At 38.7% G+C, this 27,324-nt stretch overlaps 3 protein-coding genes across 7 annotated transcripts in view; 1 reads left to right on the top strand and 2 right to left on the bottom strand.

The window, feature by feature from the left end:
* The window catches only part of ttc7b (tetratricopeptide repeat domain 7B), a 31,861-nt gene extending 17,929 nt beyond the window's left edge, over window positions 1–13,932 (bottom strand). The window contains exons 1-11 of one of the 5 annotated variants that reach the window (XM_061063029.1): window positions 13,737–13,932; window positions 11,209–11,363; window positions 10,866–10,941; window positions 10,678–10,770; window positions 9,288–9,457; window positions 5,997–6,118; window positions 3,788–3,866; window positions 1,698–1,873; window positions 1,406–1,469; window positions 1,168–1,305; window positions 748–936 (exon numbers count right to left, since the gene is read on the bottom strand). In XM_061063029.1, coding sequence (XP_060919012.1) covers window positions 748–936; window positions 1,168–1,305; window positions 1,406–1,469; window positions 1,698–1,873; window positions 3,788–3,866; window positions 5,997–6,118; window positions 9,288–9,457; window positions 10,678–10,770; window positions 10,866–10,941; window positions 11,209–11,363; window positions 13,737–13,857 — 1,383 coding nt within the window. In that variant the 5' untranslated portion in view covers window positions 13,858–13,932. The remainder of the gene's footprint in view (window positions 1–747; window positions 937–1,167; window positions 1,306–1,405; window positions 1,470–1,697; window positions 1,874–3,787; window positions 3,867–5,996; window positions 6,119–9,287; window positions 9,458–10,677; window positions 10,771–10,865; window positions 10,942–11,208; window positions 11,364–13,736) is intronic. The other 4 variants (XM_061063030.1, XM_061063031.1, XM_061063032.1 and 1 more) reach the window with 4 other exon arrangements.
* Window positions 13,933–14,100: 168 nt separating this feature from the next.
* fam177a1 (family with sequence similarity 177 member A1) lies at window positions 14,101–18,851 on the top strand. The gene is made up of 5 exons (XM_061063035.1): window positions 14,101–14,259; window positions 14,666–14,851; window positions 16,300–16,366; window positions 16,558–16,655; window positions 16,791–18,851. Exons 1-5 carry the CDS (start codon window positions 14,191–14,193, stop codon window positions 17,004–17,006), a joined length of 636 nt encoding a protein of 211 aa, XP_060919018.1. The 5' UTR covers window positions 14,101–14,190; the 3' UTR covers window positions 17,007–18,851.
* On the bottom strand, window positions 18,813–27,153 carry ppp2r3c (protein phosphatase 2, regulatory subunit B'', gamma). Its single transcript, XM_061063034.1, has 13 exons — window positions 26,977–27,153; window positions 26,714–26,838; window positions 24,790–24,894; window positions 24,567–24,679; window positions 23,979–24,076; window positions 23,058–23,128; window positions 22,846–22,978; window positions 22,136–22,191; window positions 21,758–21,833; window positions 21,485–21,621; window positions 21,102–21,239; window positions 20,103–20,162; window positions 18,813–19,978 (listed from the first exon to the last, which is right to left on the bottom strand). The coding sequence occupies exons 1-13, from the start codon at window positions 27,041–27,043 to the stop codon at window positions 19,784–19,786; spliced, it is 1,374 nt and encodes a 457-aa protein (XP_060919017.1). The 5' UTR covers window positions 27,044–27,153; the 3' UTR covers window positions 18,813–19,783.
* Window positions 27,154–27,324: the final 171 nt, after the last annotated feature.

Below are 27,324 nucleotides of genomic sequence, written 5' to 3'. Positions count from 1 at the left end.
TCTAAAGAAAAAACACCCAAGGCTTTATTTTTATTTGTATAACCTACTACCCACAGTTCAACTTTCCTGTGGTGAATGTCAACAAAGGCTCTGAGTGTGTGCTTTAAATATCCCATATTGCACTTATTTTATTTAATGTTGTCAGTCTGTGAAACCTAGAGAGTGGCTCTGCAATATTTGCAGCTTATTTTATGCTGACGTCCGATAAAAAGCCCTCATTTCAACCTCTGCATGGAACGGTTAACTTCAGCTGCTGTCTCTTTAAGCCCCTCCCTACATCCACTCTGTCTTCTGATTGGCAAGCTCTCAGGAAGCCTTCCAGGGGCAGAACGCTGCAGGGCTTCCGGGGGAGGGCTGCTCTCAGTGCTCAGAAAACAAGCCTGACCTTTCACTGGCCTACATAGAGGCATCTTGAGAAAATCCTGTTTTCATATCGGGGCACTATTGGTTGATTTACAGAACAAGCCGTTTGGTTCACTCTGCAGACTCATCCTGGGATTACTCCAAAAAACATTTACCTCATGATCTGAAACTCTGCTCACGTTTAGTAAGGGCATCCAGCATTGTAACACTATACTGGAGATTTAAAATGGGGATCAGCATAATAGGTGAACTTTAAATCACAGGATGAGGTCTCACACCGGTTAAAACTCTTTATAGGGGATCTTTAACAGACCCTACATGAAAGTCTCTAAAATCCTCCAGCAACATGCTCTGTTGCGTTTAAGTCTGCAGAATTTTCCTTACCCAGTGCAGAGGTCCAATACACAGTTTGACAGCGAGCAATGGGATTGTGGGGTCGTCAGGCTTCAGACGAATACACTCCTTAAGGACTTTAACGGCACGTGCAGATTTCCCAGCTGCCATCAGGGACAGAGCGAGCTGGTACCACAGATGGAACTCTTCAAAGGCAAACTTCATGGCTCTCTCCAAACACTGGAGAAGAGGACAAATTTCATTAGTGTTATCAGGTTTCTCTTCAGCTTCATCTAGCCAGCCTTTGTTAAGCCAATTAGACTGTAATAAAACATTCATCTGTGAAGGGAAATGAATGTGAAAAAGAATTAAAGTGTAATTTTATGCGGGCGTACTAGGGGATGTGGGCTGAAACACTTTCCACAATCACTACGACTGTGACTAAGCAGTCCACAGAGAGAGATTACTCACCTCTGATAGCATCTCATACTGCCCTCTCCTGCCCAGAGCTATAGTCAGCAGGTCGTACACCACAGAGGCAGACTGTAGGCTGATGATACGATCGTTGTTGTGTTCGGGAATTCTGCTCAGGACAGCGTCACGGTTTGCCTGAATCACACAGGCACAGAAACAGATGTAAAAATGGCACTTAGTCATGAACTCTGTGGCTCCTCTGCTTCACAGTGGGCTGTGAGTGTTTGTGTCTCACCATGGATTCACTGATGAGCAGCAGCAGCAACGCTTCCTCTGTGTTCTCTTGAGGGCAAAACAGACTTAGAGAGAGAGAGAGAAATGGACCAAGAGAGTCAGACAGATGGAGTTGGACAAGGATTAATGGAAGAGCAAAGGGGCAAATGGAGAAAAAAAAACAGGTAACAGGAGAATTCCTGGAGAGCGGCTGGTAAACAAGAACATTGGCAAAAGTTTAGTGAAGGAGCCATGTTGGCTATTTTCCTCTTCACTTCCTGCTTTCACGTCGACAAACACACATAATCACTTACTTCTCTCCCGAGTACACTCGCGAGCGTCGGCTCAGGCTGTAGTTTTTGCTGAGAGTGTGTCCTTGCCGTGTTGGATCGTCCAATGGTGACACTGATGGTGGGTCTTCCAGAGGAGACCAGTAACTCTGTTCACACATTCCTCTGAGCAAGATCTCTGCAAGCTGCCTGGCTATAGTCTGCAGGACAACACACACATTCATGCACATTTGGCAAAGACCCTCGTATACCAACACATCAATCTGTTTATTTGGGTGCTTCTTTGCAGAGTCTTATGTGGATTATTTGTCATCATGTACAAAAAAAATGATATTCTAGGTTGTGGTGGGTTTTGTATCTACAGTATTGCGGCTGTGGCTCAGTTGGTAGAGTTGGTAGAGTTGTTGTCGCCTCTCAACCGGAAGGTTGAGGGTTCGATCCCCAGCTGAGCAACATGTCCGATGTGTCCTTGGGCAAGACACTTAATCCTGAATTGCTCCCACTGCTTCAGTGGTGGTGTATGAATGGGATTAGTTACTTCTGATGGATACATATCAATCACTACCATCAGTGTGTGAAAGGGTATGAATGGGTGGGTGTGACAGGTGGTGTAAAAGCGCTTTGAGTAGTCGTAAGACTAGAAAAGCGCTATATAAGCTCAAGTCCATTTACCATTTATTGAGTATTGAAAACAAGATTCACTTTTGTTTTACTGCCCGATGTACGCTGACATCAGGGATGTTCTTTTTAAAAGAATGTCTTTATGTTGATTTTTTTTGGCTAGACGATTATGAAAAACTTGAGTTGTGTTTTAAAAAAGGAACCTTTGTTATAGCAGATTTAGTTTGTAAAGCCTGGGAAAAAAGACACGTTGTTTAAGACTGATCTGTGACAGTAGCCGGCAACTTTGTAATGCTATGATATGTAAATGTGAACCACTGCAACTGAATTCTTTGGTGTCTTATAAGCTCATGAGGGTTGAGCACTTTGTGTGCATGACACCAAAATAAATTAAATCAAATCATATTCAAATGAAAGCAACCGAAAATCATACTGACCTTTCTGTTGATAGACAGATTAGATAAATGACTCCAAGTTTTGTTATTCAGCAAAGTATCTTTTTTTTTTTTTTTTTAGCTCAGCAAGACTGCAAACAGAGGGGCCAACCATAGCATGCTTCTAAGAAATAGGATATAGTCACTTAGTATGAAAAGTAAATGACAGAATTGCAGAAATGCCTTCAACCTGCATTTTCTCCTCACCTCCTGCAGTGGGAGACCTAACAGATGAAGACTTTCCTACTGAATTTATATTCTTTATCTCTAGTTTAAAGTCTTCTTCAATACAGCATGATGTAAACACAGGCACAAGTATCTTGTGATTATTTCAGAATAGACGATAGAGCGTAATGCTTTAGGAGTGATAGTTATTACATCTCGTTTACAGACTCTTTTTCCTATCCAAAAATTAGGATCTCAGAAACGCTGATAACCTCGCGGTTAGGTCGGCGTACCATGTACAGAGGCTATGGTCCTAGACGCAGCGGACAGGGGTTCAAATACGCTCTCAGCCCTTTGCGGTTTATCGTCCCCCATTTGATCTTCCCAGCATTTCCTGTCCCCCCCCCCCCCAAAAAAAGGATCTCAAATAATATCAAAGTTACCATGCATGTATGACAAAAGCTTGCTGACCATTGTGAGCATTAGCTAATAATAACTCAGCATTTGTTAACCTCCTCACTTCCAGCCACTTTACAGTCTCAATGCCAAAACTCAAGATTTCAAAACATCAGGCCAAAAACCAAATGTGGGACAAAACAGTGGTTATGTCCACTTATTATACATAATCTGTTGGGAAAACAGCTCATCTGGTCAGAGGACAACCACTTAAGATGTTTTGTTGCCTCTTTCTTCTTTCCAGTAACTGAGGTTGCCAGATTACCAGCAGTTACTCTGTGTAGGTCTCAGCAAACAAGCATTTAAGTCAATTTTTCCAAAATGACAAGCTATATTTCCTCAAGTCAAAGAAGACCTGTGAGGAAACTGATGCATTAACATCCCATCATCTCAGCAAAAATGTATAAAAAAAAGCCACCCTTCCCAATGCTTCCTCACCATGCGCAGGCTCTGGGTGGTTCTGGTCTCTACAGCCCGAAGAATCTCTCGAAACCGCCCTACGCCTCGGGTCAGGTTGCTATGTCAACGTAGGGAGGAAACAGAGAAATACACAAATCAGAATCTGCAGAATATGTTTGAATGCAGGATATCACAGAATGGTCGTACTCCATTCTATGTTCCACATATATATCTTTTTTTTAAAGATTTATTTTTGGGCATTTTGTGCCTTTATTGTAGAGATAGGACAGTGGATAGAGTCAGAAATCAGGGAGAGAGAGAGAGGGAAATGACATGCGGGAAAGGAGCCACAGGTCGGATTCAAACCTAGGCCGCCCGCTTGGAGGACTGCAGCCTCCGTACATGGGGCGCTCACTATGTTCCACATATTTGAAAGTTTTATCAAAGTGAAAGTCAGTGTACTTCAGAAAATGTAGCAGCATCATCAGCAGATGTTTTTTTTTTTTGCACCAGTCTGCAACATGACACAGCAGAAGCCTGTCTTAAGGTGATGCTGGAAAGCAGAGATAACTACACCCTCAACATTCACATTTACAATTTACATCGGATGTCTTTGATGTTTGTTTATGCTTTGTAGATATTTTATGCTGTGCTAGGCAGTTTACTAGGCTGGCAGCAAGTTTATTAAGGTTGTTTTAGTCAGGAAGAGATTTTAGTGAACTTGTTGTGTGATGAACTCTCACTACCAGACACCAGAGTTAAGTTTGGAAAAAAAGGGCTCATCTGTAGTATCTACAATTTTAAATTCCTTTACGCTCCCCCTCCTCACTCTGGAGTGCAAAACATTTCAAATATAATGAACATGTTTTGCAATGTTTTTTGTTGTTGTTTTCTTTCTCTCTTCTTTCTCCTTTGACTCTACTTCTCTTTCTTTTCATTTAATTTTATTCTTTCATTTTATATAACTACTTTGTTTGTTTGTCGCTCCTAAAGATGTTAAATACCGTAGAAAAAGGGAAGAAAACCTTGATGGAGGGAAAAATGTATGAATTTATGTAACACAGATCCAAGCTACCTCAGTTTTACTTCAAGCTACTTTAAACATCTGTAATACATGTTTCTGTATTGTAAGTGTTATTTTTAGTATTTCCACATCACTGGGGGAAACAACCTTTTTGACACCACACCACTTGTAAATGTAAAATATTGTCATCCTTATGTTGAACATAAAATATGTGTACTGTATGTTAAGACATGATGACAATAAAAAGTTCTAAAAAAATATATAATGAACACGCATTGGGTTTAACAGCTACAAAAAGATAGAACATAGTGCAGATTTTATCTAGTCAACAGCAGCTCTGTGTGTACCACTTTCTGCTGCACCGCATATGTTATCTTTCACACTTTTTTTTGCTTTTATCAACCTGTCAGCAGCTTTGAAACACGATGACTACAAAGTGGGTGGACAGTGCCCACAAAGAGTTGTTCTTTGTTTCTGCCGGGCAACTGACATCCCTTTAAAAACTACCAGAAGTAACCGTTTTAGAAGTAACCGTTTTTTAGGTGTGTAAATGCCTTAAACACATCTTCTTTTTTCCTTTTATCTATAATGATTAAAATAACTTTAAGTATAAAGCAGCTTTGAAAACAAGGGTGCTTTAACACAAGCAGATGAATACATCCAAACAAAGCCCCAAAACAACTCAACCAATATTATTTACCCAACACAAACGTACCCAAACAAAATCCCAACCAACAAAATGAACCCAAACAGAAGAACCCATGCAACGTAAGGAGAAGATGTAAGCAGTTCAGAGATAAGGCACCAAATAGAGAAAGAAGCACCAGAAACATAAAGCAGTCAAAAGTTAAAGTAAGTAAAACTAATCTGCGTGCCTTATCTTCTCAGGCAAGTCGTTCCAAAGCCGAGGGGCACTGATGGCAAAAGAACAATATCCTTTAGATTTAGGTTTCAACTTTGGAACGACCGGTAGGGCTCCACTGGAGCAAGGTGCCAAACCCATATGAGCTATACAAGTGATCAGTTAAATCTTAAAATCAATTTTAAAACTAACAGGAAGCCAATAAAAGGAAACAAAAGCTGCAATAATCAAGTCTGGAGGAGATGAAGACGTGGTTAACTTTTTAAAGATCAGATTGAGAGAGCATTGTTTAAATTTAGGTAGATGGTGCATAAGTGATAGAAACAACATATTTGATATCACTCTGCAACCATAAATCTTACCCGTTTTTGAAGTGGATGACGTGCGCTCTCTGCAGGCCCGTCTCCAGGAAGTAGCCCAGTTCCAGGTCCTGGGTTGTCGGGCCGGGCTTTGGGCTGCGGTTCTGAATTCCTGCTGACAATGCCTGCAAAACCAGAAAAACAAGGCATAAGAAAGATCTACATGTTCAAAAAATGAAGCCAAATGTGTAAAGAAACCCTTACTAATTATTTTGTTTTTCTGTTTGTTTTTTTTCTGTTTCAGCAACAATATCAGAACAGTTACATAAAATCCAGGACATAGACATGGAATCTCCCCAAAAATACATTCAGAACACAGAACCAGTCATAAACCCGAATTTCCCTCAGGGATTAATAAAGGATATCAAAATTTTAAAAAATAAACCGGTCATAAAGAGTTCAGTCGACTCTAAAGATAGTGCTGTAATTGGCTGCCACCTTCGCTAAAAGGTCACTCTGAGGAATGTCGGCCCTTTTAGATCTGCCCAGGAAAAGCGTAAGTGCTTTTATTGTGAGCTGGAATCACCTTGGAGCATCAACAGCTCAGCCAAACTCACAGAGTGGGGGCCAATGAGAGCTGAAGCACAAAGAAATCACCTGTCATCTGTTGCATCACTCACTGCAGAGCTCCAAACTGCCTCTGGAAGCAAATCAGCTCTCCAACAAGTGCATCAGGAGCGCAGTGAAACAAGTTTCTTTGGCTCTACACACAGGCGCATAAAAAGCCTCACATCACCATCTGCAACACAAACAACCCTCTAGTGGTATAAAGCTCGCTGTAACCGGACTCTGGAGCGGTGAAACATGTTCTTTGGAGAGATGAGTCACACTTCACTATCTGGCAGTCTGATGGATGAACGTGGGTTTGGTGAATGCCAGAAGATGAGACCTACTGCAGTGCATAGCGTCTACTGTGAAGTTCGATGGAGGGGTAATGGTCTGGAGCTGATTTTCAGGGTTTGAGTCTGGCCACTTAGTTTGAGTGAAAGGTCTTCAGAACTCTACAGGATATAAATACATTTGAACCAGTTTTGAGGCAACACTTTGGGGAAGGCCTTGAGCTGTTCTGGCATGACTGTACCTCTGTGAACAAAGGCAGATCTATGGAGACATGGTTGAGCAGTGGAGGAACACTACAAGCCTTCACAGGGCTCGATACAGAATGAGAAATGAGAACATGGATTGTACGCCTTCTGGTACAACATGACCTCAAACATGCTCTGGTAATTTACGATATCTCACTCTTAAATCTAGTGAAAAGCCTTCGCAGTAGGTCAGCAGCAGCGGGCATAGCCGCAAAGTTTTTGGTTAACTTAAACAATTAGCATCTGTGTATCAGTTATATGTTTTCATTTCATATTTGATTTATTAGTTCATTTCAGGGTATGGTTTCAACAGAATAAAAGACAACAAGAAATATTTTCTCATAATACTGAAACACTGTTCATGAGCAAACAGGAGCAGGAAGAAGAAAACTTATAATATACTGTTTAACAGAATAAGATGGCTAACCTGTTGTTCTTTTAAATTGAATGATAGTTGAGCAGCATTTTAAGTGATTATCGAGAGAATTCCATAATTTAACTCCATTTACTGAACACATTTGTTTTAATTTAATTTGTTTTGGTAATACATGTACTTTTGGACAGACAATATGTCAAGAGAGCTGAGCAGCAACTTGTCAGCCTTTTAACACATTACACAACAGTGAAGTTACAAAGTTCTGCCTTCTGTACACCATTGTACATTCACTTTGCATCTGCAAGGACATAATATTGGTGTCTTAGTAGTTTCATATTGCGTTACAGCATTGTGGAAGTGCAGGAAACACTGTGTGTGTGTGTGTGTGTGTGTGTGTGTGCCCTCATTGGGAGCTTCACATACACACACACTCAGGCATGTACACACAGACAGTGTTGCTCGGTCTTACACCTGATACTACTTTGATGGCACATCAGGGGTGTTCCACTACATTGCACGTGTGGTGTAACATGGCTGTAAATACCCCGCCCTCTACATGGGCCTATTTAACTAATTTCCATTATTGAATTATAAATGATGATTAGGCAACAGATTTGTATGGAAGGGGCATTATATTAAAGCTACTGTTGTTAAATCTTCTGTCACGTGTTTTCGTTCGAGAGAAATTATTAAGAACTTGAAATGTAACCGACAATTGACCCGATTCAGTTATCTTTTTTATGCTCGCATCATGTTTTCAGTAAATTCATGTTTCTATAAAGCTGTAACAGTTGACCTTATTCAAGTTGAAATAATAAGCAGATTTTGTTGGTTAGTCAATACATATTAGCAGCAGCTGTTACAAAAATCAATAAAAGGTCATTTTTAAAATCAATAATGCTAAAAGTTCTCTGCTCACATCTGCTCGGTTATCAGTGACCTGATTCTCCTCTTTTTGTAAAATGTAAAGAGTGTAAAGAAAGCTGTTTAATGTTGGTCTGACTGCACAAGACATCTGAAGACTTCGCTTTGGGCTTTAGGCGTTTGTGATCACTTTTCTTCTTTGTTCTTGTTTGTTCTTCCTCTGGAAACAGCCATGATACCCTCTGTTGTCCACGGATATTGTATGCACTTTTTATTTTGAGTCAACTTATTACAATGTTGTTTACATTCTCCAAACAGAGGAAGATGTTTGTTTGGCAGCTGGCTGTCAATGTTTGCACTGACTGTTATTTAATGTCTGTTTTTTGATAATTTTGCACAATCTTGTTTTTAAACATTGCTGTACGTATAAACAACACAACTTCAGAAGGTCAACTCTTTTTTAATTACAGATTTTTTCCTCAACTGTTTATAGGTTCTTGCTTTAAATGTCACATATATTTTTATCCCTGCACGGGTTATGTACATTTCTTGTATAAATCTATTTTTAATTGCACAGTTTAAGTTTGTTTCATCTAGAGGTATTCTTTAAATCTTTTTTTCAGGTTAATATATATGTATGAGAGAGGGGGGGGGGGGGGGGGGGGTCGGTTTAGTGGTTAATTTGTAACAAATGTTTCATGTCATGTTCGTCTTTGTAAACTGCTACTGGATGCTTTGAATTTCCCTCAGGATCAATAAAGTATCTATTTATCTTGGCAGAATCATGCATTAGTCAAACTCGCACACTGTCAGCAGATTTATTTATCACACACCCACAGGGACAGCAGAGCACTTTGAATTGGAAGCCCTTAGAATATATTTGTTGATCACTCGTGTGACACCATGCAAGAAACACTGCAGTAGATGGTAATCAAATAGGTAAGATAGCAAAACAACGATAGCACTAACATTTACCTTTTCGGCCTCCTGCAGGTAGAGAAGAGCGATGTCTCCGGATTTTTCATAGCAGGTGATGATGTCCTGCTCCTGATCTGTTGTGCTCCTATTGGACGATGGAGACCCAGTGTTCTTATTGGACAGAGATGGAGAGGCAGCGGGGACCTTCTCTAGACACAGTCCTGAGGGGTGAGAGGAGGGAGAACAAACTCAGACACAACGATATGGTAAAAAAACATGTGTTTTTTGAGTAGTTTTTTAATCTGATGGTAATCACCTCAGACTCAGATACATAGTGAAATACAATATAGTTATCAATTTCATATCTCATCAATCATATATTACAAGCTTTGGTTACTTGAACAAAGCTGTCCAAGCAAGTTATACGTTAGTAACTTGTATGGATAGATTTAAATAATAAAATACATAAAAACACATGAGTGCAATGAAAAATGGCAACTTTATAATTATTGATGGGCAACCAGAGAGGACTTTAGTGTGACAATGTTTTTATCCATGTTGATCCTACAGCTGTTTATTACCAACACTGTACTGCCACCTCGTGGAGCAATGTTGTAGAGAATTTCAAGGCTGGTGACAAGGATACAATACAAAAATGCACTCCCTCACAGTCAAGTTGCACTTTACTTCCATCAGTGTTTCTCACAGAATGACAACAGATGACGAGGGATATAATAGTATAATGTTAGAGAAAATATCTGAAATTACAGAAAAAGAAAGAAAGAAACTGCAAAAGCAGTCGTACTTAAAACAGGTGCATTTGCACCACCGTCCTCATTCATGCACGGCCTGGCCTGGCCAACAGGAACGAGAGGAATACAAAGGAGAAATCCTTCCTGCATCTTATCCCATATGCTCTTTTGTAAATCGTCGCAAGATAACACTTGTTATGAATTGGCGCTACACAAATAATGACTGATTGATTGATGACAATAATGCATAGGAGGTAAGGAAATAACAGAACACCACTCTCCCTTTCTGTGTTACTCTGCAGAGCATGTGATCGTCATTGAAGACTTCTCAAGACAGACCAGCAAACAAGTACCAACAAGGAGGAACTGGGGGGACATTTTTCACTAATCATACTCAAGGATTTCATTGATAAAAAATAAACTAGATGTAATAAAAATGTACTTGAGGTGTTGCTGAGATATCAGGCAAAAAATGGAAGGGGCGTGACCTTGACATTTGACCTCCAAAATTGAATCAGTTCATCCCTGAGTCAAAGTGGATGTTTGTAAAAAGTTTGACGATATGTATTTTAGAGATATTGCATTCAAAGAAGCAGACAGATGGCCAACCTAAAAACATAAAGCCTGTCGCTGGTGCAGAGACATCACAGTGACTGGGTGCATATATGTGTGTGTGTATCTGTTCATACCTTTAGTAGCATATGCCTCTGCTATCATGGAAAGCCTGTACACAGGAGCTCCAATCAGCTGCATGTCATCCAGGTTGACCCTGCTATAGTGACCTGTCGATACATCGATCATGTATCAGTTTAAAAAAGAATTGGCAACAAAACTACATTTGAGTAAATTAAACAAACTGGAGGACTGTGTGGCTCACCTAAAGCGTCTCTGTATTCTCCCTCCACATAGCAAAGTTTGGCCATCAACAGGCTGGCTTCCTGCAGGTAATCTGCCTGGAGAACAAACAACATGCATTACAAACAAGACAATAGAAAAGAGAAACATCTCAGGGTGGGTTTACATTTTTGGAATTATATGCACAGATTCAGGAAAGATTGATGATGAATCACATTGTTTTGAACTAAATAACTTGTCAAAATAAATACATAAATACATTTGTGAAACAAATAAACAAAGTAACAAGTGAAAAATACAGCCAAGATCTAAACAACATGTGTCATTCATTGAGTGTGTCTCTGCATCTCTGCATGCATGGCTACCTTGAGGTTTCCTCTGTCCAGAGCAGCAGTAAGGTGTTTTCTGACCTCCACCAGTTTAGGTCGCTGGCCCCTTGGACTGGCTCCCTGTTTGATGGGGTTCTCCTTCAGGTACATCTGAAGCTTGCATTCTCCCAGCAACAACTCCCCTAGGTCATCTGTTGACAAATACACAAACAATAGATTTAGAATAGTGTTTGGAGAAACTATGACGACATGCCTTCTGCTCCACAAACTTTGTCTCTTAGCACTTCATCAAGGTTTGAGGTAAAGTCAGTCTAGGTACCAGGTTCCAGTTCAAGCCTAAAATCAGTACACAACTAATCTTATAGATGAGTCAATAATTAATGAAAGGGTTTTTTTGGAAAGTATATTTAAAGTAGGATGGCTGTGCAAGCTTCGGAGATGGTAGATGTGTGTTTTTTTTTAAAGATTTATTTTTGGGCTTTTGTGCGCTTTATTGGAGTGATAGGACAGTGGATAGAGCTGGAAATCAGGGAGAGAGAGAGAGTGGGGAACGACATGCAGGAAAGGACAGGTAGGACTACAGCCTCCATACATGGGACATGCACACTATCCTTGTGTTTTACACAGTCCAAGAGACTTTTTTCCTTTTTAGAAACATAAGGTTCATTCAATTTATGAGAACATTTACCGTTTAAAACATCTGACAATAGTCTAAGTGTTGCAGTCAGCAATCCCCATTTCTTACACACTGGACGAATGTAAGAACTGCCCTCGTTACAAGGAGAAACACAGCAGCACACATACCAGCTGGAATTAACAGCTTTAACTAGCTACTAAATTGTATGTGTGTGTTTGTGTGGCGTGTGTGTGTGTGTGTGTGTGTGTGTGTGTGTGTGTGTGTGTGTGTGTGTGTGTGTGTGTGTGTGTGTGTGTGTGTGTGTGTGTGTGTATTTGCAATTTCAATGGGTAGAAAGAGAGGTAATCCTGGTACTGATCCCTGTCAGTAACCAGAGCTCACAGCTCTCGTGCTAAATAAAGTTTCATAATAGCAGCAGTTTTACAGAGTTTAAAAATCTGCTGCTACATTCTCATCTTAAACAATTGTAAAAAAAATGCAGGTTTTGGCTTTAAGCAAATATAGTCGTATAATTATACAATTGCATTTAGGGGTGCTAGTTGAAAAGTGAACAATGATCTTGAATCACAAAAATAAGTCCTGGTCCTGGATATTCTTCATTAGTTATCCTGCTATCTGCTGGTAGCATCAGAAGCCAAGCAGCAACGGTCCCAGGGGGCTGAATTGTCCTACTTCATGCAAAACTCAAAATGTCTATAATACCTTTGTAATAAGAGCCAGGGGTTGTTCAATATTCACATCCTTTGCTCTTTATTTAATGTTATTTGAAATGTTGCCGTTATATTGTACTGGGTTTTTTCAGTGTTTATCATATTCTACTCAGACAAAAGCAGAGTGCTCTGGGATTGCATTTAATAGGAAGTTCCAGGTGCCAAATAGAAGAAATCAATCACACAAAAACGTATTATTAACTAGTTAACCACCAGATGCCTATTCTGTTTGTCCTGGAGGCAAATATAGCAGCATTAAGAGCTGCAAAATGAGACCAGGTAAAGCATGAGTGGACTTTTATTTCAATGATTATATTGTATCAGAAGGACTTAAGCGATCTATATTTGTTTGATTTATAATGTTATACTTTTGTACACTGAGAGCACAGTTCACCGAAGCCAAATTCCTCGAGTGTGTAAGCATACATGGCCAATAAAGCTGACTCTGATTCTGATATTTAACGCCAAAGAAATTGCAATGGGTGAGTTTAGATTTTTATAGCAACATGGGGTAATGTTGGTGTTTTTATGCAATTGTTTTAGATATGTTTGAATCAAAAGGAGGTCCATATTGGAGGGGAATATTACCAACTTCATGTTAACAAAAAGGCAACAACATGATGGCACACATCAGATTTAAACAGATCTGATTTCATATCAGACATTGCAAATGGGAATTCACACAATGTACAGCTGTCTACAGCCCTCTAGTATTGATGAATTCTTAAATTTAACTAAAATATTTCAGAAAAGGTTCACAAGCATTTACTCTCTGCAGCCACTACTGCAAACAACAGTTAACCATATGCAAGGTAGCATATAGCAAACATACATCTCAGCCGAAGAGCTAACATATCGAACCAATAATTAATACTTTGCTATATTACAGCGTCGTTAGCACATTTTAAACACAGATATAATTAACTGAGTGTATAATTATTGACAGAACAGAGTGAAGCAGAGCTGTCACAGGAGCTACAGAGTTAGCTCTACAAATAAACAATAACAGTACCGCAGTGTGTTCACACTACAATGCTCAAAAACATTAAATTCCCCATTAAAAACGTCTCTCTTCCTTGACATTTGCTAGCTAACTGTCTGAAACCAGAGCACAGTGCAGGGACACTCCTGTCACCGGTTGACAATGTCAGGAAGTACCGAGGACTGTGAAGGCCTGACCCGCGAATGGACAACACGGGGACCCGGATGTTTCTTACCGTTTGAGATTAGTTTGGCGGAGAGCTGTCGAACTAACTCCGGTATCTTGTCCCATTGACTCTCTGAGCGGTTCCGCTCTATCTCGGTCTCCAGTCGTGAGCCAGATTTTCTCGCTGTCATTTTGGAAAGTGGGCTTGACTGGATCAAAACTCCACTAGAGGAGCTCTCCCGCTGCTACGAGAAATACGACTTCCGGAATCAAAATAAGACAAGGACTGAAAGTCGTCACAATTGTATGACTGTAGCAATGAGGTATATTCGCAACCTAGTGGGTTTCATATGCAAAATAAGTTGTGGGGTTTCTTTATGAAAGAGTACGTACGCTGCATGTCTCTGTTGGAAATCAACAATCCCCAGCCTGCTTTATACTGAAAGTAGTTGTCCGGAAGTGACGTTGGCAGGACGTTTACAGTCCACAGCCAGTTCAGAGTGAAGTGGACGGGGCTCTTTGAGATGGCTGATCTGTCGTTGTATTTAACAAATGTCAACGTTTCCTTGGGACAAACTATGGATACTGATAAGGTTAGTCCGTGCGTTGCAACTGTAAGATTTTTCCACGTTTGTAAATGTAAAAAACTACTTTTTTAGATTTTTGACATTCTACTTCCTTAGCTTAGAAGCTAACAGTCAACAAACATAAAGTAGCTTAAGCTAGTCAACACAACCATTTGTCTTAGATTTTAATACTTATCCTAACTGTGTATTTACTGTAGGTACAAATATTATTAATGTTGGTACTTAAAACTTAAGTGAAAAAGCATGGAAGTAAAGTTCCTATGCCTTTTGTTTGTTTGCTTTAATATTATATCAATCTGTCAATGTGTGAGACATTAAAAGACATAAAGAACAAATTATTATTAACTGTTTATTCACAGTCATAGAGGAAATGGCATCATGTATATTAATTGTCCATATATATTATTTCCAGAGTCCAGGACTGGAGACAGACTTCGAGAGTGTGGAAATGGGGGACAGTGTGGACAAAAGGGTGAGAGTTAAAGTTCCCCGTAAGACCATCTACTTTGCCAGTGGAGAGACCATGGAGGAGTTCAGCACTGATGAAGAAGAGGAAGAGGAGGAACCTCTGAAGACGGATGTCATTACTGTCGACCCGGTATGCTGAGATAAAAACAGGCTCTTTGCTGAATCTACTTCAAGTGTTCAGCAACATTTTTGTCAGTTCTGTGTGGGTTATCAAAATATTCTGAAAAGATCCCATCTACCAAGTAAAGGTGATGCTCCCCATCGATACATTGCCCTGCGATTTTATCCTTCATCAACCCACCATATCCCTGCTAATCTGCTTAAGCTACTTATGAGTGGCTCAGAATAACTCTCGTTAAAAGATAAATATTGAAATGCTAATAACAAAAGAGAGAAAGAGAGATGTGCACAATCAGACTTACTATTTTTATTTTGAATATTGTTTTTAATGCTTTGGTGTGTTTTCCGGGGGCACAGAAGCGAGTAAAAGGATATAGGTTCGAGGATGCCAGTGATACCTGAAAATCAAATGAACATGGCAGTTGCTACAGTATGAGGACTATAACCTCAGCACATGGGGCACATCATAACCACTAGGCTATCTAATGTCCCAGTAGATGAGTCTTTTGACATTTATTGAAGCTAAAGTAATTATAGCGGCTTTAGTGAACAATGAAGCCTCTGAGAGGCTGAGGTTGGGCCTAATATCTTTGTCTGACGCACTTTCAAAAGAATACTGTGATACGTAAAATAACTTTGACTTTTTTTTGACTAATGAAAAAAGATAATCAACTTAACTTATAATAACGTGCATTAACTCATAATCACAGTGAGCTAGAAACAATAGCGGTCAACAAAAAATACGACAACCCAGCTCAACCCTTCTCCTCCACTGAGAACAAAAAGTGAACCGGTGAGTTAAATCAATACATCTCCACCCATACCCATGTGACCCAACATCCCCCTACTCAATATAATCCTAATAAATGATATAATAATCAATAACCCAAAACACCAATATATAACAGACTACCTTAACCTTAAATAAATACTACAAAGATAATTACATCCATCCATGGCTCCAACAGTAATTGTAGGTCAACTAATATATTGTGTGTTCAAAATAATTCAGTGGACGCAAACAGCTGTTTTGACTCTGAGGAAGACACAGTGTGTCCAAATGTTAGTCCTTTGTACCTAAATAAATTAGCCTTAAGTGACTCGTGTGCCATCAGTCTGAGAGAAGAACTCCACTGAACTATTTTGAACATCTAATGTCCTTATCTGAGAGCACTGACCTCTATCTGTGGAGTGCCTAAAGTGCACACATTTCCTTTCAACCTTGCAAATATATTATGTGGTTGAATTGAGAGTTTCTGCCTGTTATAAGAAAGTTTTACCTCTCAACTGTTACTTTGCTAAATGTTGCCTTGTGCTTTGCTCATGTCTGATTGATGTTCTGTCTCTGTACATAATAAGATTAAGAGTTCAGTCTAGACCTGCTCTCTTTGTGAAATGTCATGAGAAAACATTTGTAAAGATTGATGACTGTCATTGTTCTCTTCCTATATTTTTTAGTCCAAACTGACCTGGGGTCCATATTTCTGGTTCCAGACATGGAGAATGGCCACCTCAACTATTTCAGGTAAAAAAAAAATCTACTGTGAAAGTTGGTATTCACGTTAGAAACAACTTATTACATGTTAAAAGGTTCTTTCTCGTCATGCAAAGTTTGGATAGTTTTCCTATTTGTTTTATTGAACACATTTCATTGTATTTGCTTGTCTTCTCCCAAGTGATAATTCAGTTTGAGAAAATGTCTTGTGTTTCCTGTAGTGTGTGACTACATGGGAGAGAAACTTGCCTCTCTGTTTGGCATCACTACTCCTAAATATCAGTATGCCATCGATGAGTACTATCGTATGAAGAAAGAGGTAGGCCACAGGAACATGTGACAATTTCATAAATAAACTTAAATAAACTCACAGCACACAGCTAAGTCATAGCTCTAAGACTCACTCTAAAATAATAAACTACTAAATGTTTCACACACTGATGCTCTCCTGCAGGAGGATGAGGAAGAGGAGGAGAACCGTCTGTCTGAGCTGGCGGAGCAGCAGTTTGCAGAGCAGCAGAGAGATGAGCTGGATGATCCTCGTCCTGCCACTCTGGAGCAGCCAGAAGCGTCTGGAGCTTCTTTTGTAAATATTAGCTTCGACCTGGAACCTGAGTCTCCTGTCAACATTGCAGACACAAACAGAGTCCCGTCTCCCCTCCCCTCCTGAAAACTGACACACAAAGCATTAACAGACACATTTCTATCAGTTTGAAAAAATATATAATTTACTGAGCTGCATAGTGAAATAATATGGTTATTTTTCTAAGTTTTTTATTTTGTAAAACTAGATCAAAGTAAAGCACAGGGACAAATTGAAAGGGCTTGAAGTGGCTGCACTTGCCTTACCTGTGAATATTAATGTGTGTATAGTGTGAAGTCATATGCAAGACTGAGACGCATCTGTTAACTAAATACTGAATGAACTGACATCAGTTAAGAAAGTGAAGAATTGTTATATTCCACCCTTTAATGAGAAACAGACACCAGTAAGTGCTCTCTGTCTCTCTTGTTTCTGTTATAATTGTCTGCACCTGACATGTGCATTATAAAGAGCTAGATCATTTTTTTTTTAACTTTCAGCTTCAATAATAAGCATTAAGGGATTAATGACACTAGTGGGCAGAACTGGGGCATTGCACCAGGGAATATGTTGTATCCTTCAATTCTACCGGTCCTGGCTGCATGGTCATCTGCATACAGTCATCTGTAAAAGCTTAATACCTGATGTAGATGAACAGATTGCAGTGAAAACCCTCATACACATATTTAGAGTACATGTACTTTTTTTTGTCTTTGACGAGGTTACTTAAATTATTTATTAACCAAAATGAATATTTACTAGAAAATATATCTCTGAGTCTTTGAATTTCATCAAATTGAATCTTTGTGTACAGGTTAAACATAATATACTGATGACAACCCTGCTGCTTCAGCATATTATTAGGCAAGAAGAGTACTTTCCCCTGGCTACTATACCTTCCTGCTTGTTGAGTAGGACAGTAGAAGTACCCTGCATTCATTAGGGTATGCATGAATTAGATATTACCAAACAATAACTCTGAGTTGTTGAACTGACACCATGTTAGCATTCCAAGTCGAGGATCTGGTTTTTTTTTACTTCATAAATGCAGGGCTACACATGGAAAGTGGTCATAAGATATGTTTTTTTTTTTGTTGTGCAATAAATGAATATGGCCACAATACTCTCATATATTTGTTTCCTCCAAAGCCTTAGATCTACGTTCCCTGATTGGTAGTTAAATAGTAATTTAAGAAACACAAACTAACTGGTAATTATTCCATCCTAGTCATGGGAGATGGTATAATTAAGACCTTCAGTATTTTTCACTGAGTGGTACATTGGTAGAACCTCCTGTGTCTTTCTAAAGATTCACTTTGCTTCTTTGTGTCTGAAGGTGTTCATGTAGCACTTAAGTTGATATTGTGCAGCTAACTGAGATTTGGGAGCTGTAGGAACAAGCTGCAGTTTGTTGTTCAAATTGACATCAATCCTTTACTTTGTAATAAAATGTAAAAAAAATGTGTTTTACTTAAATTGCATAACAAACATAACTGGCTTGCTTCAAAGCATATTGAAATATTATCAATGTTATTCTTTTGAAAACTGCTAGCACTCAGGTTTTGCTGACAGATGATCTACATTGATTTAAAAAGCTGTCCACTCACAGTTCTTCAACCTTCATGTGTGTGCGAGGGTTCATTCTTCAAGTGTCCTTTTAGTCGTGTTTCATGACTGAGCTGTCATAAGTGTCATATTGGTCACCTTTACCCTCTGATGTTGGTTAAAGTGTGATGACTGTTAAATCCAGACCTATAAGACGATGAAATGTGGTGTGAAAATGTCTTTAAAAAAATCTGTCGTTGAAGGATATTATTCATGTTTTATGAGTAAGGGCAAATATACTGTATGCAAAACTTTGATTATTTAAAAAACTTTATGAATCTGTACAAACATATTTATATTCTTTAATAAACCTTTAAACTTCTAAAATGTTGCCTTCTTTGTTTGCATTATTGTCTTAACCAATTACTTTATTCATCCTGGCTCCACTCCACAGAAAGGTTCTACACTCCTGTGTGCTAGAGGTGAAAACAAGATACATCAAAACCATGATGTTGTTTTAAACACAGACATTAAAGCATAGCACACAATTCTGTCATGGGCACGAGGCCACAGTGCAAATGTTCTTTTTTTTTTACAGAAGCTGCAGATATAGAGTAAAAACATTAATGAGGAGTGTTGTTTTTGTTGATCTGAAATATGTGAGTCCAGATTGCTCTCTCTTTTAGCCGTGTTTTGGATCTCTACTTTTATCATCAAATTTATCAAATAACCTGCTTAGTATGCAACCATACTTAAAGGCAAGTTGTGTTTTGTTTACAGGTAGAGTTTAATGTGTATTAAGATCTCGTTACTGCAGAATACAGTTTCCTTTTACGGACAAAAAAGATTCTGTTTTGCAGGAGAGAACCAAAACAGTTCTAGTAGAAGTTTGAAAACCAAAACAACGGGCTGAAAGACACTGAAAAGTTCCTGACATCTCATTTTCTCTCATAATAAAGGAGAATTTATTATGGCCCTTTAAGGGAAGTTTCACATTCAATTTATATGTTTTATTGCAGTGGTTGTAATGAGATGGTGCCTCTAAGGTAAAAATTAAACGGAAAATGTAAGAAAAGGAAACCTTTAATTAAATAGCTTAATGACAAGAAGAAGAAAAACAGGACAAAACAATAAAAAGATTTACAATAAGCACTGTGTCTGACTTCAAACCAGCTCATTTCCTCATTAGATTCACTTCCTTCAGTTATTTAAATAGTAGACATCTAGGACAATATTAACCAGTCATTTTGGCAACAGGACTCTGGGATTTCAGGGAGGGATTGAACCTGTGACCTTGTCATTGGAGTGTGGTCAAATCTTCAGGTGTCATCGAGGTCTGCTGTGCTGCCGCTGTCGTTGTCGTTAGCGACCAGCACTTCTCTGTTCTCATAGGTCCAGAAGCCGTTGAGGTCGATCAAGATGCTGGTAACGGTATCGCCCTGGCAACTGTTTACCAAGTCCTGTAGAGTGATCTTATATGGGTCTTTAGGTTTCACCATGTCGTAGATCTCATCCTGAGGAGAGACAGGGATCACAATGTTCTTCTTTTTTTTTACCTCTAACATAGATTTGGTTAAAAATCTGCAGTTTGGTTCAATCGACCAAAATATTTTTAAATGTTTGTTAAGTCAAACATACCTTAACATCCTCGAAGGAGACAGGCTCCTGACCGTGGATTTTCATCTGCTCCTGAATGGCCTGAAGTATAAGGCATGCAAAAAATAAATAAATACACAACACAACAATGCAACAAGTGTTCATGAGTCTATGTAGTCATGTGCTCTCATAAAAGATATATACAAGCCAGGTTCTTAGGCTTATAGTCTGGAGCTAGGAGAGCGTTTAATGATTAAGGATTTTAAAGCTGTGTTCAGACCAAAAGGAGAGAATATTTTCACTTTGTGTGCCTGGTCTAATACACCTGTGAATATCTGACCATTAACATATACTGGAAAACCAATCTCTGTCGTGTCTGGGTTCATAACTTTATCTCTAGGAACACACGGCTTTGCTCATTTCCCCGCCTTCCCATTTAATGTCTGCATCTTTTTGTGATTTGTGTCATCCTGAGCCAATTCATGATCATTTGTGCTTTTACTCAAGCTCAAGCGGGTATAACTCCATTTAGCATTTTGTTCCAAACACACATTGAAAATCTTTGTCCAGAGGAGATTATCAGCATAATGTTAGACATGAGGTATTCTCTGCATTCATGTGTTGATTTTCAGAGAGGAGGATGCTGTATAAAATTGCATCACTTGGACACTGGACTATTAACCTGGACATATTTATTTAACCCTGAATCTGTGCAATCTGTCTGCAAATCGGTCAATAAACTGTACAACATCTTAACACCTTTACACCGAGCAACAACTCATTGTGTATGTTCATAATGTGAATATTGTTTTATCTTGTAAATATCTTATTATAGCAATCCTACTTGGTACTTATTGCTTATTTTATTATCCCTATTCTATTTTATTTTTGCATCCTTAAATAATTTCTTTATGTCCTACTGCTGTATTGTGTTAAGAGCGACGGTGACAACAAACATTCCCCCCGGGATTTATAAAATGTTTCTGATTCTGATTTTAAAACCATTGGTGAGCTTGTGAGACAGATTTGGAGGTGATATACCCTGAAGAAATAGTTGAGTGAGAAGACGTTCAGGTATCCTTGATTCTCCATGTCCAGAAGTTTAAAAATGTACTGTAACGCTGCCGGCTCCTTCCTGTTTTCCAATGCCAGCACAAAGTCTAGATAGGTCTTGTAGTCCTGTGGGGGAGGAAGAGGGACAACATTATGCATGGCCTATCCAGCACACAGAAATCTTTACAGCTATCCCCTTCAATTTTGTGAAGAATGGCTTATTATTCACAATGTGTGGCTAAACTGCTCTAAGGGACAATGAGCAGCTGAAGATGAACCTCATGACTTTAAGTTGAACATTAACACACATACAGGTAGGAAATAAAAAGAAAACCCTGAGTCTCTCCAACTGGTGCTGTCATTGATCATACCATTTCTCCATCATAGGTGAGGCACTCCTGAAACACTCTGTCCAGGAAGACGGAGGTGAGTGTGGCCGTGCCGTAGCGTGAGAGCTCTTCTTTGCTCAGCATGCCGTTGTGATCCTTATCCAGGTTCAGATACTGACCTGTTGACACCAAAACAAATTCAAAAGAGCCAGGTAATAAAACACACATCCACATGCAGGCTAACCAGAATCTATTCTGCATATACAGATCAAATGAACTAACACACACACACACACACTTCATCCTTTCCCTCACCGTAGACTCTGAGAGCCGAGGGGGCTGAGAACCAGTTGGACTCCTGACTCTCTTTCGACAGCTCTTCATCTCTCAGCTAGAAGCACAGAGGGAGAGGTTAAGAGAGCGTGAGAGAGTTATACTCAACTAGTAATATTGTCTTGTTGAACCAGTTCATGGAGGTAGAAAAACAGCATTAATCCATATTACACACTAAAAGACTAATACATCTGCAGCCTGTTCCTGTGTTTGGTCCTTTAATTGTCTACCACAGTACATCTACACACAAACATCTACACACAAACATCTACACTCATCTTGATTTAAGAGTATACAAATTGCCAAAAGGAAAAAAGGGAAATGTGACTAAACGTTGAAGAAATGGTGGTTAAAAAATACCTCCAATAAGTCATCCAGGAAACTGCAGGCCAATATATCCTGGATTTTTATCTTTCCTTAAAAAAAACAGAACAACAACCTCAGTTATCAGAGTTAATATAATGTGAAAAATGTCTGCAGTTGTTGCAAATGTTCTCTGTGTCTTTCAGGAGCAGCTAGTCATGGCTGCCAAGTCTGTTTTTGATGCCTTTGAGACCGAGATGGAGGATCTGAATAAACAGCAAGCTAATCAAGCTTGAATCTGTAGTCTAACATAATCTGTATTTAATCATTTGTAAACTACAAAACAATGCTACAAACAGTAAATATGTCTCTCTGTTAAATACTGCACAAGATGTTACAGACAGAGAGACATTTTAGTGTTTTATTTGACTGACATTCCGCTGAATTTATTTGAGTTGAGTCAGAGGACGTGCAGCAAAGCAGGGCTTGGGCTGCAGCTGCTCACTAGTAATGCATTTTGAAAACATGCAGGGACACTTCTTAATGTGAGCTCGGCTGTATTTGTCAGTAAGGAAATACTGACAAATGATTTCTTTAACTTAAAATATAAAAGAAAATATATAAAGTTATTTCTAATGAAGCACTTTTGCCCTCATTAACATTTGTTTTTTGCTTTATCTGTATTGACAAACTTTATTACACTGTGATATGTGTTATTGGACATTTCATGCAGACATACAGATGCATGATTAATGTTTTAGTCTCACCTGTCCTGAGAGGGTCGAGGAAGAAAAAGAACTTGCGAACAGCCGTGCAGACGTAGAACGAGTAGAAGGACTTCTCAAGTCCGTCCAGTTGTGGCAAAGTGGGGATTAGTTCCAGGATGTAGTTCTCCAAATCCTGCACAGAATAACAAGTGTCAGCAATACGAACCATTATTCTGCTCATTCCTTTAGAGAGTGTGGTGACTGATGCTCACCGACTCTCTGAGGTGCCCCTGTCCCGCAACGTCATACAGACTCAGACCGATCCTGGTCTGATGGAGCCATACTGGATGTACAAAGACAATAAACATGAGCGACTTTCAGAGAAAAAGATTTTCATCCGGGGGGGGGGGGATACATGCAGGTGAGTAAAAACTAGAAAAAACTAATATTCAATAAAGAGATATTGTAGAGACTATTTGTCCGAAAAAATCTAAATAAACGTATATCAAACATAATCAAATGACCACTGATGCATCATGGGTATGTGGTGTACGCAGGCAAAAAAAGTCCAATGTCCATGCAAAAGATCTGTGTTTCTGGTGGTTTATTTCAGTCAAAAGTAAGCAAGCAAACAAAAGAGCGAAGAAAATCGTGGCTCCTGCTGCCTCTTGCGCTGGTAAAAAACCATAGGCCCACCCAGGTGCATGCTGGTCCTCTACCTGCCTCTTACTTAAATAACCTCGGGTGCCCACAGTGTTACCCAAATACCTAACCAAAATACTAATACAAAACTAAAATTACTAAACAAATAACTAGCAAAAGAAAATATTACCCAAAATCTATTCTAAATAAAGACAACGTGTAGAATAATTAAACAAACAACACCACCCAAATATTAGTAGACTAAATACCAAACTCATTCTAACATCAAATAAATAGCTCCAACAGATATCTTAATGTAAGCTGAAATCATAAAATGTTATCAGTTGACTGATAAGATAAGATAATCCTTTATTTATCCCACAATGGGGGAATTTACAAGTAGCCTGATGAGTAGCCTTTATGACTTTAATCTGTTTGTTTTTTAACTTCTTTATATTAGTTTATGTTTTATTTACTGTATCAGCGTGTGCTCACTACTTAACACATTACAAAAGGATGAGATAGAAGAGAAGGCAATATAAAGATTCTACCTTTCCTCATGACGTAGTTGAAGAACTGCATGATGGAGATCCTGCCATAGGGGTCGCTGTGGAGCAGCTTGGCATACACTCTGGCTGTGAAGAATTTACTGAAGGAAATAAATCAGATTAGGGAAAAACACTGTGACTCTTCATTTAAGATAACATGAAAACAGATCCACGCCCTATGCATCTGCTTTTAGAACTGTTCTTCCCTTTGAAAAAGAATTACAAGTGCTGGATTTCTCTCCTCTGACAAAGTAATATTTGTTAACATTCAAACCCTTAAAACTTAACAGTGGACCCTAATTAACATATGCAAGTAAATCACTTTCTTATTCTGTGTCTACTTCCTGGTTCAGAAGTTCATGGAGAGTGCATTAATGTTCAGATGCAATCAGATTTTTTTGTTTATTCCTGCTCCGACAATAAACAGTTTTCCTGTCACACTGACGCCAGGAGGATATCACATGTTACAAGGGGACTTTTTTAAGATCAACCTTTGATCAAGCATGAATCCTTGGCACAAAAAAAGAACACACAGGGGGGTTTTAACAAAGCTATGCTGTTGCCAGTAAACCTTTACTTCCTGTTACTTACTTGCACTTTGTCCCGGCCTTCTCTCCCACTTGCAGAAAGGCTTCATAGCTGATCATGGCCTCTTCTCCGCTCACTGGAGGAACCTGGTGCTTGTCGAGCAGAAACCAAAGATTCTACAGAAAAACATAAAGACAACAAAGTAGATGACACAAATAATGAAATAACAATCCAACAGTGGGCTTACTTGTGCAGAAATGTGACTTCTTTTATCTATGCTATTCACCTGCAGCTCCTCATTATCCAGAAGCTCTCTGCTCTTTCTCTGGAGGAAGACAGCTCTGGATTCCTCTCTCAGCTTCTGCAGCAAAGTTTCATCCTCTGCTGGTAGCTGCAAAACAACAACACCCCCCACCACCGTCATCATCATCATCTGAATTGTCACATTGTCATCTTTAATGAGCAGGCCTTTCTTGTAGCACTATGTACTCTGCTAGTAGGCAATGAAGATCATGAAAGTAATACAGAACAAATTGGTTAGCATGCTACATAAATGGTGTCATCACATACTGTAGTTTGTCCAACAGAGTGCGCCCTGACTCCATAGTATACAATCTTTTCAGCACAATCTGAAGCACATGTCACAGAATGAATATTACAGCTTAGCAAAAAAGTGGCCAACACTACATTGTCTGTTAACCTTAAAAAGTTTTTATTAAGAAAGCGGAGATCTAGGTTTCTTTGCCTCATCAAATTGGTGCAAAATTGATTCAAAATCCCAAAATGTAATTTTTTGGATTCCAGCTCAAAATGTCACCACATTAGTTATGGTCGCCAAAACGTTCAATACTTTGACACTTTTTAATACCACATGTTTTATAACGATACAAACCCTGTTGTTCTAATGATCGAAAGTATCGAAGAGAATCGAAACTTCATATCTCAAGTTGTACTTTTTGCCAAATGCTGCCGTGAGTAAGAGAGAGAGCACTGTCTGAATGTACAAGGTTTCAGATCTGATACGTTACCAATGTATTTGTGCATATTAAACGTTGTGCAGGAGTTTGCTTGCACTTTTGATAAACACCCAGTATCAACCCAAGTAGCAGTTTATTCCATTCTTTCAAATCAATACTAATCTCAAAAGTCCTCCTGGTCTGGCTCTTGTAATAATCATCACACTGTCAAACTACTAAACTTTGTAACAGGCCAGTGTTTTCAACACAACTGGTTTTCAAAGATAAGTGGTTAAAGTAAGCCTGTGTGTTATGTTTACCTCAAAAAAATGTTTTGTGAGTTGTATATTTATATATACTTTTTATTATTGTTAATATTATTGTTTTTTTTGTTGATAATTTATTTACTTGTTTATATTTATTTTACTGCTCTTACCTTCTTATTGCTGTTCTCTTTTGATTTGCTTTGAGCTCTTTTAGTTTCTTACATCTTTTTAAATCTTTGGTCCTCTTGGTCTCAGCTCGTGTTGTTGGGTTCTTGTGTTTCCTGGGTTCTTATGATGGTTCTTATGATGGTTCTTGTGTTTCCTGGGTTCTTATGATGGTTCTTATGATGGTTCTTATGATGGTTCTTATGATGGTTCTTGTGTTTCCTGGGTTCTTATGATGGTTCTTATGATGGTTCTTATGATGGTTCTTGTGATGGTCGGGTTATATATGTCTGTTGGGTATCGTGCACTATGGGTTCTTTTCTGTTGAATTGTATTGAATTATTTTTAGTATTTTTCATTTGTTATGTTCTTGCTGTTGTTTATGTTCTTCTGTGTTTGGTTTAGTTTGTTCTTGTTTTTGCTGTTTGTAAAAGCACTTTGTAAACCTGTGTTTTTAAAAGGTGCTATATAAATAAAGTTATTATTATTATTATTATTATTATTATTAAATTATAAAAAAGAACTGGTCACTAACATATTGCACTTTTAAAGTTACATCAAATATATTCTGTGGAGAAGATGATTGTGTAAGTACACCACAGATGAGAAAAGAAACGTGTGAATGTGCTGCTGTCAGGTAAACACATTGGTGCAGGCTGATTGACATCTGAGCTGGTTTAAACCCTGTGTGGACATAACACAGTTTTATAGTTTATACAGAAGATTTGACCGAGGATAGTCTCACCAGCCCTATAGTATAACACAATGAAAAATGACATCATTGGCTCTAAACAGTATTGAAGTAAGGTATCCAGGTAAATACCCTGTAGTAGAATCGTGGGATGTTTCTGTAGGACTGGTCTCTGTCGCCTCCTCCTCTCCACTCCGTGTAATATTTGGTGAACAACTCTGTTTCTTCTGCTTTCTTTTCCTCGTCGCTTCTCTCGTCTGTACATCAACAGGGATTAAAAACATCTTTATATTAGTGATATTTAAACTAATTATAATGTTGAGTAAGCTAACAGTGGGTAGCTATCAACACAACGTAACTACAGTTAGCCAGCAGGAAGTTGGTGTCATGTTTACCTCTTTTGGAGTTTGCTAACCTCCCTTTTAAAACGTCTGACCAGTGAGGCTGTTGTTCTTTAGACATTACTGCTCAAATATTCATTTAAAGTTTACTTTATCTTTCCGTTTCAACAATTTACGATACCGAGAGTAGAAACTATTCAATAACAACGATTAGATTAAAGTGGGACAACAGTAAATGCTGATTTCCGGTTTGGCATTTTCAAAACAAGAGCACTCTACCTATGAACAACCCAACAACCCCATAAACAGCAGTAATGTCCATGGCACAAAACAGACACTACAGATAATCTATATTAAAACTCTTGATTTTCTTACTTATTTAATTTAAACCAATGAAGTTTG

This window comes from Labrus mixtus, chromosome 18 (assembly GCF_963584025.1).
Source record: "Labrus mixtus chromosome 18, fLabMix1.1, whole genome shotgun sequence".
In the NCBI taxonomy this organism is placed as follows: domain Eukaryota; kingdom Metazoa; phylum Chordata; class Actinopteri; order Labriformes; family Labridae; genus Labrus; species Labrus mixtus.
This window is presented reverse-complemented; position numbering and strand designations above follow the sequence as displayed.